A 15,446-nucleotide genomic window follows, 5' to 3' on the forward strand; every position below is an offset into this window, starting at 1 on the left:
ATTCTGTCGGCATCAAGGATGAACAACGCGGTTGTTGTGTTTTTGAAAACCGTTGAGTTAGCGAACATGTTGGTTGAAACTGGAGTTGTTATTGACAATGTTTTTGTTCCAGTGTTACCGTTGCCTACACCGCCCCAAAAAAGGATGCTAAATCAAATAGTGAAATTCCATTGGTTTTGGCTGGTTAAACAATGTACAGCATTCTGTTGTAGATGCAGGCTTAGCGGGTTCATCAGGTGATGCTGCAGTTTTGGAGCAAAAGGGGATCGAGTCAGTGGCAGTTATAGAAGGAGCTTCTGTCTCTGATGAAAGGTGTCAGTTAACTGGTGGTTTAGATATGCAGAGTTCAGGAAGTAGTCAAGTTATGGAGATGGATGGGAGTCAGGTTTCTGGGGGAGAGGATGAATGTGTTTTTAAAACACCACAAAAGAGGAGAATGATACAGAGCCACTCTAGTAAATCTAGAAAGCCAGGGAATAGTCAAACTGATACCGAAAGTGACTCAGACATTTCAGAATGTAGTGTTACTTTTGATCATACTCATACAAATGATGAGCCTTTAGAGCGGTCTTACAGTGTAGATGACGTGAAGCTCTTTTTGAGAGTAACAAACAATGCAAGAAATGTGCGCATTACTGAGTACTTTCCTGATTTGGAGCAATTTGTAGAGAAAGCAAAGTCTTTTAAGAGTGAGGGTCTTTTTTCTGATCAAGAGGTATACAGACTGAGGAAAATTCTCACAAAAGTACATTTTCAATTAGCAATTAATGTTGAGAAGGTTTAGAATTATATTTATGAGATGAATTTTTTGTGTGTCTTGTTTATCCTTTTCTTCTCTTTTATGAAAGATTTTCATTTTGCTTCCCTGAATTTAAACGGGGCACGAGAAGGGAAGAAAAGGTTTGAATTGTATGAGTTAATGAGAATAAAGAAAATAGACATTTTGTTTGCAAAAGAAACTCATAGTGATATTACCAATGAGGATGATTGGGCAAGGGCATTTGATGGGTTAAGCATTTTGAGTCATAGTTCATCTTTAAGTGGTGGTGTTGCTATCTTACTCTCTAAAAACTCCATTACAATTTCTTATGAAGTAGAAGTTGTTGTAAAAGGCAGATTTTTAAAAGTAAGGGCTCAATTTGACAATGTTTTTTTATTGTTTTGGTTGTGTTTATGCTCCCACCAATGCAGTTGAAAGAATGTTTTTTCTAATTACATTATGTAAAGCAGTAAGTGATTGGAATACTGAAGATTTGTTCTTAATCGGAGGAGATTTTAATTGCACGGAAGTTGCTTCAGATAGAAATCATGTTGAGCCTCATATGGCTTCTCGAAAAAGGTTGATTCAATTTCTAGAAACACATGATCTTGTAGATATTTGGCGTAATTTTCACAAGACAGAGACAACATGGGTTCATTCTTATAATAATAGGTTGTCTTTCGCACGATTGGACAGATTTTATGGTTTAAGTCATCAACTCAATCTTTTTAGAGATTGTTCTATCATTCCAGTTAGCTTTTCGGATCATAGTTTAGTACAGTTTTTTTTTACTTTAGGTTCCATAAAACATAGAGTGAACATAGAGTGGATGGATGTATCTTCCCAGGTTTTTTTTTTTGATTTGGAAAAAAAAAAAATGGCCAAAAGAGATCTATACATGTTTTGCGTTCCAAGGAGGGTGCGCTCTTGTCGGATCATGCAGATATCCATAAGAGAGCGGTAGAATTTTATAAAGAACTGTATAGCAGTGAACTTATACACAGGCCAAACACTAATGTGTTTATTAGTGGTCGACCGATATTGTTTTTTTGATGGCCGATGCCGATATCTTAGAGAGCAGGGTGGCCGATGGCCGATATTTTTATATATATTTATTTTAATCAATATTTAATAAATTATAAATAAATTAGAAAACTAGTCTTTAAAATAAACATGCTTTTATACTCCTTGAATCTGCAATCCTATTACAGTATTTTTCACAAAGTAATTGTTTAGAAATATATGAATATGTGAATAAAAATAATGTCGTAACAGGGCACTCAGTAATCTGGTAATTTCGTGCTGGTAATCATATTTTTTCAAATAAAGACAGGGTAACGCTAATATTACATACAGCACACAGAGAAAACGATATGAATATGACACAGTTGGCAACTGGTTATATCAGCATATTTTAAAAAATGAAGGATTTAAAGTTTTTCGATCGCGTCTCCTGTGAAGCTGATCTTCTGTTCGCATTCACTCACTTCACCGATATATCAGTCGACCACTAGTGTTTATTGAGGATCTTCCTCAGGTGACTGAAGAGGCAAATGCCGATCTCTGTAGAGAGATAACACTGGAAGAGTTGAGGAAAGCTCTTCAAGGCATGGAATGTGGCAGAGCACCGGGAGTAGATGGCCTATCTGTAGACTTCAATTGATACTTTGCACGTGACGTCACAAGTACTGGCTGGCGGGCAAGAACGTCTTCTCCAGCAACGAAACCCAGTAAACTAATCAAGGGTCGCCAGTTTTACTATACAAAAGTTGGTGTTTTGAGGTGTAAACGACATGCCAGATAGTAGTTGTGCAATTGGATGCACTAACCGCAGATGAGATGAGCAACCTTCACAGTATACACACGTCTGTGCATATTAGGGGTTGCACGACTACTGATTTCTGCTAGTCGATTTCTTATCAAAACAATACTCGAGTTACTCGACTACTCGTGGTTCATGCTACTGTAAATGAAAAGACATGAAATAGCCTAGCTAGATCTTATCAATAAACATTATTAATTCATAGCCTAATGCAACAATTACATGAGTAAACTCTCAAAACATTATAATTATGACGTTTCATTTTTAAATTTTCATGTAACAGTCTAAAGCCAAATAAATAGCCGTTCTTGCCTTTCATTTCAGACGTCTGCTTCTAGGGGCCGTTCACATATCGCGTCTTTTTCGCGCTCAAGGTCGCAGGCGCGCAGCGAGCGCGCTCATAATGGAAGCAACGTGGTGCGCTAGTTTTTCCAGGCGGGTTTTTCCTTCTCATCTCCAGAAATATATCTAGTAGTAAAGCTAATGCAAGGGCTAGAAATCAATTAATCCTTTGCTGATACTTCTTCGTCGTAGTCATCATGGAGAGCGCAGTTCACGGTTGCATAGCAACGACAGACGCCATGGGAGCGCACGCGCTTGTAGGAGACAGTGGCGCACGGCCGCGCTTTCCACACGTTTTTAGACGCAATATGTGAACGGCCTCTTGCAGAGTTGGCCAAATACAATATTTTTGTCATCCTTGATGAAATACTTCCACACATCTGACGTGTGGTGTCTGTTGGTGACGTTCGCCATTTTTAATTCATTTATGGTTAACGGACGCTCGAGTAGTCGATTGTTTCCGACAGCGTCGACTAGTGGTTGAAGTAGTCGATCTATCGACTACTCGACTAGTCTATGCAAGCCCTAGTGCATATTACCATCAAAGGTAATTTCAACATTTGTTTGAATACAATGGGTGTATGATCATGTAATTAATCGTGTCTTTAAGTTACTGTAGTTTTGTCAATCAATACCACCAGTATTCACCAGCTGGTTCGGCGATGGTCAGTTGTTTGTGTTATGAGTCTAAGCTAGGCTAACTGTACGTTCACACCGCCGCCGGCGAGAGCGGCAAAATTCATTGAAAATGAATGATTTCTGGGCACTTTGACGCTCTCGCCGGTGGCGGTGTGAACGCACAGTAACAGCTGTCGTCTTTTGCTAACAACAACAGAAGTGTGTGATAGGTTGTTTTGAGGTTTGCGATATCTATGATTTTCAATGAGAACCAGAGATGACCCAACAGTAGAGCTAGATTATTTACGGAGGAATTATTACTGCTCGATTATCTTAAAAAAAAATAGTCTGCTTTACACAATTTAGCTACCTTGGAGTTAATCCTAGTCCATAGTTATGCAGCTAGCTCGCTAACAGACTTGATAGCTACTAGAAAGTCCTGGAACTACTGGACTCTACGTTGAAAATACCCGTTTGTTGCCCGCCAGGTATCCGTGGTAGTCACGTGACTGCAAAGTATCAATAAGTCGTTTTGGCCTGAGATTGGTGCTGATCTGCATGCAGTCATCAAAGAAAGTCTAAACAGTGGAAGGTTACCACTGAGCTGATTCAGATTTCTCTTGGCACAGCTACTAGAAGACAGACCGGTTGCTCATGTCACATCTACATCGTCAAGCTCAGTTTGAGTCGGCGCAGTACGCTCGACAATCAGGAATGCCGTAAAGCAGTGCTGACTTTACTGCCTAAAAAGAGAGACCTGAGTGAAATAAAAAATTGGAGGCCTGTGTCATTGTTGTGCAGCGAATATAAAATTCTATCCAAAGCATTAGCAAATCGATTGAGTGTGGTCTTAGAGGAAGTCATTCACACTGATCAGACCTATTGTGTGCCAGGAAGGCAAATTTTTGATAATATTCCTCTTGTTAGAGATATGTTTGACATCAGTAAGCTCTTTGATGTGGATTTTGGTTTGGTTTCATTAGACCAAGAGAAAGCGTTCGACAGGATCGAACATAGTTATTTATGGGAGGTTTTAGAAGCTTTTGGTTTTAGTACAAATTTTATTGATAAGTTGAAAGTTTTATATTGTGATGTTGAAAGTCTGTTGAAGGTAAATGGTGGCTTATGTGCCCCCTTTAATGTTTTTAGAGGTATCAGGCAAGGTTGTGCTCTTTCCGGTGTGCTATATAGCTTAACAATTGAACCCTTGTTACAGAAATTTAGAGCAGATTTAAAGGGGTCATATAATGGTACATGCACTTTTACAAGTTAATTGTACTGAAATGTGTGTTGGCACTTGGCAGTGCCTGTACACAACCATCATAAAATGATAAAAATCCATCCAGTGTTTTTTTTAATCTTCTTATATGTTTCCCCCTCTCCTGAATCAAGCCGTCACAAAATCGACGCCCCTCCCACAATGGTTGATTGACAGCAGCGTTAGGCCTGTCGCGATAGTCGATAAGTCAAATAATCGCACGATAAAAAAAAAGAGCTCGATAATTTTTCCGGCCGCGAAAATTCCATTTGCATGCTTGTTTGTTTTCCTCCTCTGGATGACCACACTCAAAAAAAAAATTGTGTCTAAAAATAAGATTTATGTATTTGAATTGCATAACAAATTCCCATGCATTTGGATTACATAGTTTTAACATAAACCAATCAATAATCTGAATGTGATTCATATTTTTAAGTCATATCTAAATGAAACAGATAAGATTTATGTAATTGTATTAATAAACTGAATGTGATTTATATTTGTCAGTCGTATGTAAATGAAACAGGTAAGATTTATGTAATAGTACACAGAAAAACGCCCATGTTAAATTAACACTGCTCAGTGTTCATATGTGTGCACACTACCGAGTTAAAGCGGTGTTGAAGTTAATGAGATAATTAAGTGATGATTTAGCATTAATGACGAACACCTGCTGTTAACAAGCAGAATCACTGAAGGAAAGAGAAACACAAGAACTACAACTGACTTCAGCCACAGCCTTAGATGAAATCAACTGAAGAGAAAAGAAGACATTAAATCTGTGAAGATCTCAGCAGAGGAGGATTAAACAACTCCACAAACAGCATTACCAGCTTCACTTATTACTAACCAGACTGACTTTATTTCATTTCCGTTTTAATGAAATCAATAGTTGTATTTTAAAGTCACCATGATGGTGGTTAGCGTTTGCTTTAGTTGGGCTCTTGACCAATGACTTTTTAATATAACATTTTCTCTGGCTGCTATAATTGTGTGTTTATAAAACACGTTTGTTGCAGCAAAAAAAGCCAAGAGAAAAAGAGATCAGGTGATGTTGGCTGTTTATTGATGAAAGTGTAATCATCATATTGTGGCCTAAATCACTTATCTTTTTCAGTGATTAATGTTAATCGTTTAATCGTGTTTCAGAACAGAGGGGCGGGGTGAGCAAAGCTTATTATCATTTAAAGTAGGGATGTGCACGAACATTCGAATTTTCAAATATATTAGATATGTAATTATTATTTGAAAAATAAAATACTCTTCGAATTTTATCGAATTTATGAAGCCGTAAATTCTTTGCGGGTCGTAAATGCAGTGAATCCCTGATAAATCCCAAGCACTAACTCGCAGTTATAATTAAATGCACTGGGTGGCACTGTGGCGTGTGTTTAACAAGTTGTTTGTATTTCATCGTCTGCCTCGCGGAGTTTGGAATTACTAGTCGAAAATGAGGTTATTAAATGATCTTACAAAATGGAATTACTTTTGATCAAATTAATTAATTAATCTGTAGTTATAATATCATCACCACAATGAGAAATCACATGAAATCCAAACAGCAGTCGACTGAGGAAAGACAGCTGTCTATTACTGCATCACGACTGCAGGTAAGCGCAGCTGTAGTGCGAGTGATCCGAGATGATGGCTTATCTAATAGCAAAATGATTTTGAGACATACAGTACCAGTCAAAAGTTTGGAAACATTAATATTTTTTATGTTTTTGAAAGAAGTCTCTTATGCTCATCAAGCCTGCAGTCAAAAAAAAAAAAAAAAAAAAAAAAAGAACAGTAATATTATGAAATATTATTACAATTTAAAATAATGGTTCTCTTTTTTAATATATTTTAAAATGTAATTTATTTTTGTGATGCAAAGCTGAATTTTCAGCATCATTACTCCAGTCTTTGGTGTCTTATGGTCCTTCAGAAATCAGGTCGACACAGGTGGTAACTCGGCTATTGTCTAAGTGGAAAGAAGTCATCACCAAAGAAGAGTTAATAACGATAAAGGACTTTGAAGAAGGGTGGATTCAGCCAAGGGATGACGATCCTTTTCCGAATTTGTCTTTAGCTGCTGTTTTTGAAATGTGTGACGGTTTTTTTATAAAGTCTAATAATTTAAGTTTGTTGAGGAGAAGAGAAAGCATCTAGCAAAGTTATGTATGAGTGTTGTGTTAAAGCGTTCAACAAGAAGAGTCTTGATGCACCATGGCGCAATGTTTTACATTTAAGCGAGAATACAAGACTGAATTGGGGGGCACTTTATAAGTCACCATTGCCTAAGAAAACGGGGGATTTGCATTTTAGAGTTTTGCATAGGGCTATAGCCGTTAATGCGTTTGTTTCTGTGATAAATCATGAAGTTACTCAGGAATGTCCTTTCTGTTCACAAAGGGAATCTGTGTTTCATACCTTTAATGCATTGTATAAGATTAGAGCCCTTGTTTACTTTTTTACAAGATCTATTTAAACTGTTTGATGAAGTATTCTCTTTGGAGATTTTTTATCTGTGGTTTTAAGTATCAGCAAAAATGGCAATTTATGTAAGCAGAAGAAGCAAAATTGAAACAGATTCTGATGCAGATGTAGTGTTGCTCTTGTCAAAGTTGTTGAAATCAAGAATCCAAATAGATTTTTGCTATTATAATGCAACAAAGAATCTAATGTTGTTTGAACAAAGATGGTGTATAAAAGGTGTTCTTTGTAGTATAATCTATAATATTTTGACTTTTAACAGTATATTGAGTTTTTTTTTTTTAATCAACTCTCTCTCTCTCTCTCTCTCTCTCTCTCTCTCTCTCACACACTCACTCTCACACTCTCACACACGCAAGCACACACACACTCTACAAAACAAATGTAGCCAAATATCTGTCCAGAACTATGAGCACATTACGAGATTAACCATGGTTTAGCACAGTAAAGAAAATGTTTACACAGAACCATGTTTAATGTAACGTTACGTTACCTGTAGCCATGATATAAATATTTTATGTCGTGTTTCAGACTTATCCATTGATAAAATTATCTGACATACATTTCACAGTAATATTATATTATTTAGCCGAAAAGTACAAAAGTAACTTATACTCAATCTAAGTAGTCCTTTAAAGCACTATAGCCTGTGTAGTGAAATAAGAGATTTGAGTAATAGAGTACACAAATAAACCTCAACTGAACAATTAAAAGGTTAGTTCACCCAAAAATGAAAATTCTGTCAGTATTATTACTCACCCTTGTGTTGTTATTTTTAAATAAATCTGAGAGCTGTGTCACTCCTCCATAGGCTTCTTTGTAATTGAAATTTGCCGTCCCACAATGTTTAAAATAGTCCAAGACAAGTGACTACAGTGGCTCAACCTTAAGTTAATCAAGCAATGAGAATACTTTTTGTGTGAAAAAAAAAAAAAAAAACGACTTCATTCAATTATTGATTTTCTTCTGTGTTTCTCTGAGTGAGTTCACGTGGTGTAACAGCACAGCGCTTCTGAGTTGTATGTCAGAACGTGAGCTCACTATTGGCCGACGCTGGTCATTGCGTGACGTACAACACAGAAGCGCTGCTTATTTTTTTGGGTACAAAAAAGTTTTCTCGCCACTTGATAAATCATGATGATTGTCAGTTTCTGCACTTAAAAACTGTTAGGCCTACATGTTAGAGATCTAATTACAATGTAGTTATCATAAAATCAAACCATGTTTCAGTTTATAGTTGCTGTAGTGAAGATGAGTGCCATTAGTGTTTGTCTTTGTATTATTGATGTTTTATCCATGTCATATTGAGAGAAATAACAGTATCATCTTTCAATAGAGCAGTTTTATAGACTTTTATCAAATACCCTAATGTGTTTCTAACAGCAAACACTCAGAATAAAGTGAGATGATCTGCTGATGATCCTGAATGGCTTGTTGAATGAGTGTTGATTGTCTGAGGCTCATCAATATTAACAGATCTGCTGAAAACACTCTTTTTTTCATGACAATAGTTCCTGTTTTCACCTCATTTATTATGCTGATGTCTTCAGATCTCCTGTAAATTGATACTTAAAGCTCATTTCATTGGTGTGAATAGAGAGTAATTGTTGGTTTCTATATAGAGATAAAGATAAATGCTTAGATGTGTCATTTAGTATTAAAACAAACTCAGTAATTAAAAACTTTGGTTTCTGCAGATCAGCTCCTCCCACAGCAATCACATTATCAGTGAAGTTCCTCCCACATCAATCACATCATCAGTGAAGCTCCTGCCACATCAATCACATCATCAGTGAAGCTCCTCCTACTGTAATTCTCCAATAAATGCTGGAATATTCCCATCCGTCTACAAGTGAAGACGAGCACAATGCATCAGGAAGAGCTGAAATCTGCAAAGACTGAGTTTATTAAAGAGGACAGTGAGAACATGAGTGATCCAGAACCCTGCAGAATGAAACACACTGAAGATTCTGAAGAACAAAGAGGTTGGTGTTTATTCTTCATTCATTCATGATGCTGAAGAACATTCCTGTTAGAAATATTCAAGCCCTTCTTCACATTTAGACAAACAGTTAAACTATGGGAAATGGTTCAAAGTGTTCTTGTTTGTTTACCACAAATGGAGGTTTGATAAACTGTTATATTGATTGTCAATATCAAGTCCAACTAAATATTTTGCCTGTTTTATTTTACAATTATAACTGGCTCACATATTTTTGCAACCATGTTACCATGTTATTTTGACATTTCTCAATTTTCGATTAGATTTCTATGCACAAGCTTGTGATTCGATATTGATAGTGTTGGATATACTGTTTATCAGATCAATTACATGGCAAATGTTCTCAAGGAAAGACAATCTCCCAAGTAATGCTGTAAACTACACATAGGAATCAGTTGGTACTACATTACTATAATAGCCTATTGAAGGTTACAATTTACCGATTTGTATAAAATTCAAGGATGCATTAGATTCAAGGATGTTTTTTATAATAATAAAGTTATACTAACTTTGCAATTACATAATCATATTTTTCTACCTTTAAATATACACATTTAAATTTTGACTGTCATAAAAACTTTACTGATTTATTCAAACATGCATTAAATATTGAACATATATATATTTTTTAACAAGTTATGGTCACTGAATATGGTACATTTTTTAATGATACAGTGTTTAAAGAAAATAAGTAAACAACCAAACAAATAAATAAACCGGTATAAATAAGTTATAATAATAACAACAACAAAAAAAAAAAAAAAAAAGAAAGTAGTAAAATAAATATAAATACATTCTCATCATCAGATAACAATGGAAAACTGAGAAATACTGAGACAGACCTACAAAGTATAAAATGGCACCTATTATGGCATTTAACATGTTCCTAATATAGCTTTGGGAGTCCCCAACAACAGTTTTACATGCATGCAATGACAAAAAACACTTTTGTTGTCTTATAATATGCATTTATTTTTACCTGATTTGCTCACCGACTCCCAAATGATTCGTTCAACGACTCATTTTTCCAAACCCCTCCTTTGCGTGACGCTAATCTGCCGTGATTGGTCAGATGACCCATCTGAACACAGTTATTGTTTGCGCTAGCCCAACGCATAAACATATTGATAAAGCACTGCAGTACTACAAGGTATTGCTCTATTCTTTATGACAACTCCAATAACAATGACAAACATTTAAAAAAAATTGACATTGGAGACCTAGAAGCTGCACTGATCGTACACAACACACATACATACTTATTGAGCATGCTACAGAACACATAAAAGCAACAATTATTAATAATATTTGCAGGTTGTGATTCGGAGGAGGAAGCTGATCCAAATAAACTTGGTACTGAACCTTCCTTCAGTAGCAGCCGGCTCGCGAATCCACACTTGTAAGCATTTATGTTTGTAAAGCAATCGTCATTAAAATGACGTGAACACAGCACAAGGTTCGGGCTATACTTGTGTGGTATAGTTGTAAATATAAACTCTAGCCACTGATTCTCCACATGCTCGTCCCTGGGCAGTGAAAAAAAGGTCGCTTTTGATTCGCACTTCAGAACACAGCATCTTGTTTTCGACAATGTTTTCAAGTTTTCCCTGGTGTCTGCGCACGCAATGAGTGGGCGCGGCCAATTTGATCATTTTCATCTTGACGTCACAACAAAAAGGAAAATGACTCATTAAATTGATTCAGAGTCGACTCCTACTTTTGAGAGACAATAACTTTTTTTACGGGGAACTTTCATATATAAAACTTTGCAGGATGTTTTTGTTCACTTAGATCTATGTTACACACTACATGAAAGGTAATTTTCAAAATTACATAATAGGTGCCCTTTAAGTGCACTTAAAACTCAATTCTAAACATCAATGTAAAATTACATAGTACTAGCTGGAATGGAAAGGGTTAATCAGACATATTAAAGATGGCAGAGTCTGTACGTATGCTAAAAAGGTCTTCCAAATTGTAGAGAATCATATTTTTTTTCAAGTTTGATGAAATACAAGGCGTCTTCAATCCACCTAAATTCCCCCCATGTTGAAATGCAAGTGGTTGGACTATTATAACAGACAAACAAATCATCCTCCTGGCGAATGTTTTTGTCAAAAGCGAATAGCGACAAATCTAGCAACTTTTACTTGTTTTATTGGAGACTTTTGTGGTGTTTGGAGACTCGAAAGCACGTATCACTCTGCAGTTACTGTGCTCAACGAGCAGCGGGGGCTGCCGTGACACACACACACTCACCCACTCACCCATTCACTCATTAACAAAGGACTTCAATCGTTAAGTCTTAAAATAAAATCTGCATTTCCTGCAAAATCGTCATTTTGTTCGTTGTATTAAAGATAGTGCCTAAGCTCCGACTGATTAGCCCCCGATAGCCACACACATCGTTGCATCATAGCCTAAACTTTATTGAAAACACAACTAATCCACATCCAAATTATTTCAAAACCAAACAAAAATGGAGAGATTTCTAGTGAGGACGTACAAGGCAACCGACGCACCACCAGCTGCAAAATAGCTTCAAAGGTACGATGAAGCACACCTGCAGTTTGGGTTTACAGTCACGGCTGATCTGAGACCTCAGTGTGCCGAGGTGCTGGCAAACGACAGCATGAAGCCCTGCAAACTAAAAAGGCACCTCGAAACAAAGCATGCTGACATTAAGGATAAACTGGCTGAATATTTTAAAAGAAAGCTTGATGGCCTATGCTAAATCATAAATCAGATCTATGTACTATAACATTACGATGTCCAGCAATCGATTTAAATCGTACATACATTGGGTTTAATTTGTCATTATATGGCCGATAAATCGGGCCGATATTTGCGGGTTTTACGTGTATCGGCATCGGCCGATACGCGGCTGCTGCGTTCCCCGATATTTTTTTTTCCCGGCATTATTTACAGACAGGCGTCCGCAGACAGCTCTGTGTTGCTTGAGACGCTGCAGTTCACATGCAGCCCATGCACTGCCCCTCCCACACTAGCAGAGTGCTGGAAGCCTCTTCAAGACAACGGCAAGTTTAAACTTTCAAAGCTTCTTTAAACTGTTGGACTTAGCTGAAATATTGCCATACACTTTGAAAGTGGAAACACGTTGCTCTATGTGCGTGCAACTATAGCTAAGCAAGTTTGTGGGTCCAAATGGAAAACGTTAATGCCTCATCTATAAAACTGCTTTTCATTGTATTTAGGGAGCTGCAAATAGCTAAGTTTGAGACTATCCAGATGCATACGGCAGCTGTTACGAACACTTACACTGGTCATAGGATTAAATAATGCTGTCGGTATACTGTGATATTTGTGGGAGTTTTATTCAGCGACCACCTGGCTGAGGTTTGGACGTGTGCTCATTAAAAAGAAGCGACACGGTTGCGACACGCATGCGATGCAGTGCGCTCGTTCCAGGCGCTCCTATGCTGTGGTGAGATGAAAACATTTAACGTTAAACTTTTCAGAATGCTGCAAGCGCACGCAGGTCATGTGACAAAAAACAACTGACCTTTCCATGATAACATTGAAAGCTCGGCTGAACAGCTGATCATAGCTGGACAGGGCGGGCTTTTATTTCTCATCTCCATAAATATGTAGTCATAAAGGGCTAGAAATAAATGAATCTTTACTTGCTCGTCATCATGGAGAGCTCAGTTCATGATTGCATAGCAATGACAGATGCCACGGGAGCGCAAGCGCTTGTAGAAAGGACAAAGCGGCGTGGCTGTGCTTTCCACACGTTTTTAGACGTGATATGTGAACAGTCATAATAAACTGAGAATCTATTTGGTTTAAAATCCTTTTTTATTTTGTTTAAAATGGAGATCACGATTACATATATCAGACAACTACACCGAATAACATGTTCCAGTCTTAAAAAAAAAAAAAAAAAAAAAAAATTGTAATCATTAATTCAAACACGTTTAAAACAAATTAATTCAGTCTCAGAAATAAAGCAGTATCGGCTTCAAATATCGGCCCAAGAAAATTGGCAGCCCATCTCGGTCATCGGCTAAGGCTGATGGAAAAAAAAAAATCGGCATTGGCACAAAAAAATTCAAGTCGGTCGATCCCTAATTTTAAGCGTATATTTAAATGATCCAGTGGTAAAACTTTTGCTAAGTGTGTCGGGTTCTGGGTTCTAATCCGCAATCGTATGGTTTATTTTTTTTCTCATTAAAACAGTATATCAGCAGGGACACGTTTGTGTGCATTTTGTTTTGTAATTTCATCGGAACAAATATAGAGTCTCCACAACGGATTGAAGCACGCGTAAATAAACAAATAATGAACGCGAAAAATAAATAAATACACATTTCAGTTCTTAACAAAGAAGTGCACCCTCTGCAGCAGTTCAGGCGACACCAGCTCCTCTAGTGTCATCATGGCCAAATTCGTGCTCTTTGTCCTTTCCGGATTAAATGAGGTCTGACGCATCGACATGTTAACGTTATGATATGACATGGCCAGCACGTGGACACATCGTGGAGGCTTGTTTACTTTTTTAACCAATGATTTATCAGATATTTATTTTACACTGCTTTCAGCCAATCATTTGTTTGACCAGCATTAGACGCTATACTGCTGTGTCCCAATAAAGATTCTAGAGCGATACAGCGCAACTCCAAAAAGGAGGACAAATGAGTGTCCGACTTGAGGCTGCGCCAGATGCCGGACAGGGGGCTTAAAATCCGGACTGTCCGGCCTAAATCCGGACGTATGGCCACCCTATACTTGAGGTGTTACCCATATTTCATCCAAAAAATATTTCATTTTTTTTATTTATGTGCAGTTTTCATAACAATAAACACAATTTTTAACAACTTTTTCATTCACTTTTTTTTTAACCTTTTTTTTTTTGTACATACAGTACAAATCATTGTTCATTTCAAAATAGATTATTTTGTATGTAGCCTATTAAATCTCATGCTGTTTATGATGCCATCTTTTATAATAAACAACAGTTAAGATGAAAAAGAAATACAGTTCTTGAATTGAAAATGTTATGGCACTGTTGAATATATGTTTAATGTGTTTATTACAACCCCAAATCAGAAAAAGTTGGGACACTGTACAAATTGTGAGTAAAAAAGGAATGGAATAATTTACAAATCTCATAAACTTATATTTTATTCACAATAGAATATAGATAACATATCAAATGTTGAAAGTGAGACATTTTGAAATGTCATGCCAAATATTAGCTCATTTTGTATTTTATGAGAGCTACACATTCAAAAAAAAGTTGGGACAAGGCCATGTTTACCACTGTGTGGCATCCCCTCTTCTTTTTATAACAGTCCACAAACGTCTGGGTACTAAGGAGACAAGTTACTCAAGTTCAGGAATAGGAATGTTGTCCCATTCTTGTCTAATACAGGCTTCTAGTTGCTCAACTATGATGCAAATCATAACTCTTTATGATGCACCGAATGTTTCCTATGGGTGAAAGATCTGGACTGCAGGCTGGCCATTTCAGTACCCGGATCCTTCTTCTACGCAGCCATGATATTGTAATTGATGCATGTAATTGATATGGTCTGGCATTGTCATGTTGGAAAATGCAAGGTCTTCCCTGAAAGACACGACGTCTGGATGGGAGCATATGTTGTTCTAGAACTTGGATATACCTTTCAGCATTGATGGTGCCTTTCCAGATGCATAAGCTGCCCATGCCACACGCACTCATGCAACCCCATACCATCAGAGATGCAGGCTTCTGAACTGAGCGCTGATAACAACTTGGGTTGTCCTTGTCCTCTTTAGTCTGGATGACATGGCGTCCCAGTTTTCCAAAAAGAACTTCAAATTTTGATTCGAGTTTTCCACTTTGCCACAGTCCATTTTTAATGAGCCTTGGCCCAGAGAAAACGCCTGCGCTTCTAGATCCTGTTTAGATATGGCTTCTTTTTTGACCTATAGAGTTTTAGCTGGCAACAGCGAATGGCACGGTGGATTGTGTTCACCAACAATGTTTTCTGGAAGTATTCCTGAGCCCATGTTGTAATTTCCATTACAGTAGCATTCCTGTATGTGATGCAGTCCCGAAGATCACAGGCATCCAGTATGGTTTTCCGGCCTTGACCCTTACGCACAGAGATTGTTCCAGATTCTCTGAATCTTTGGATGATATTATGCACTGTAGATGATG

At 37.2% G+C, this 15,446-nt stretch overlaps 1 protein-coding gene across 3 annotated transcripts in view; it reads left to right on the forward strand.

Annotated features, from left to right (window-relative positions):
• The window catches only part of LOC311291844 (uncharacterized protein), an 81,549-nt gene that overhangs the window by 49,059 nt on the left and 17,044 nt on the right, over positions 1-15,446 (forward strand). For 2 of the 3 annotated variants that reach the window (XM_084411155.1, XM_084411153.1), the window contains exon 2: positions 8,976-9,263. The exons of the other annotated variant lie outside the window; for it this stretch is intronic. In XM_084411155.1, coding sequence (XP_084267281.1) covers positions 9,146-9,263 — 118 coding nt within the window. In that variant the 5' untranslated portion in view covers positions 8,976-9,145. The remainder of the gene's footprint in view (positions 1-8,975; positions 9,264-15,446) is intronic. 3 annotated transcript variants of the gene reach the window in all.

The sequence above is a fragment of the Rutilus rutilus genome (genome assembly GCF_951802725.1).
Source record: "Rutilus rutilus genome assembly, chromosome: 1".
NCBI lineage: Eukaryota > Metazoa > Chordata > Actinopteri > Cypriniformes > Leuciscidae > Rutilus > Rutilus rutilus.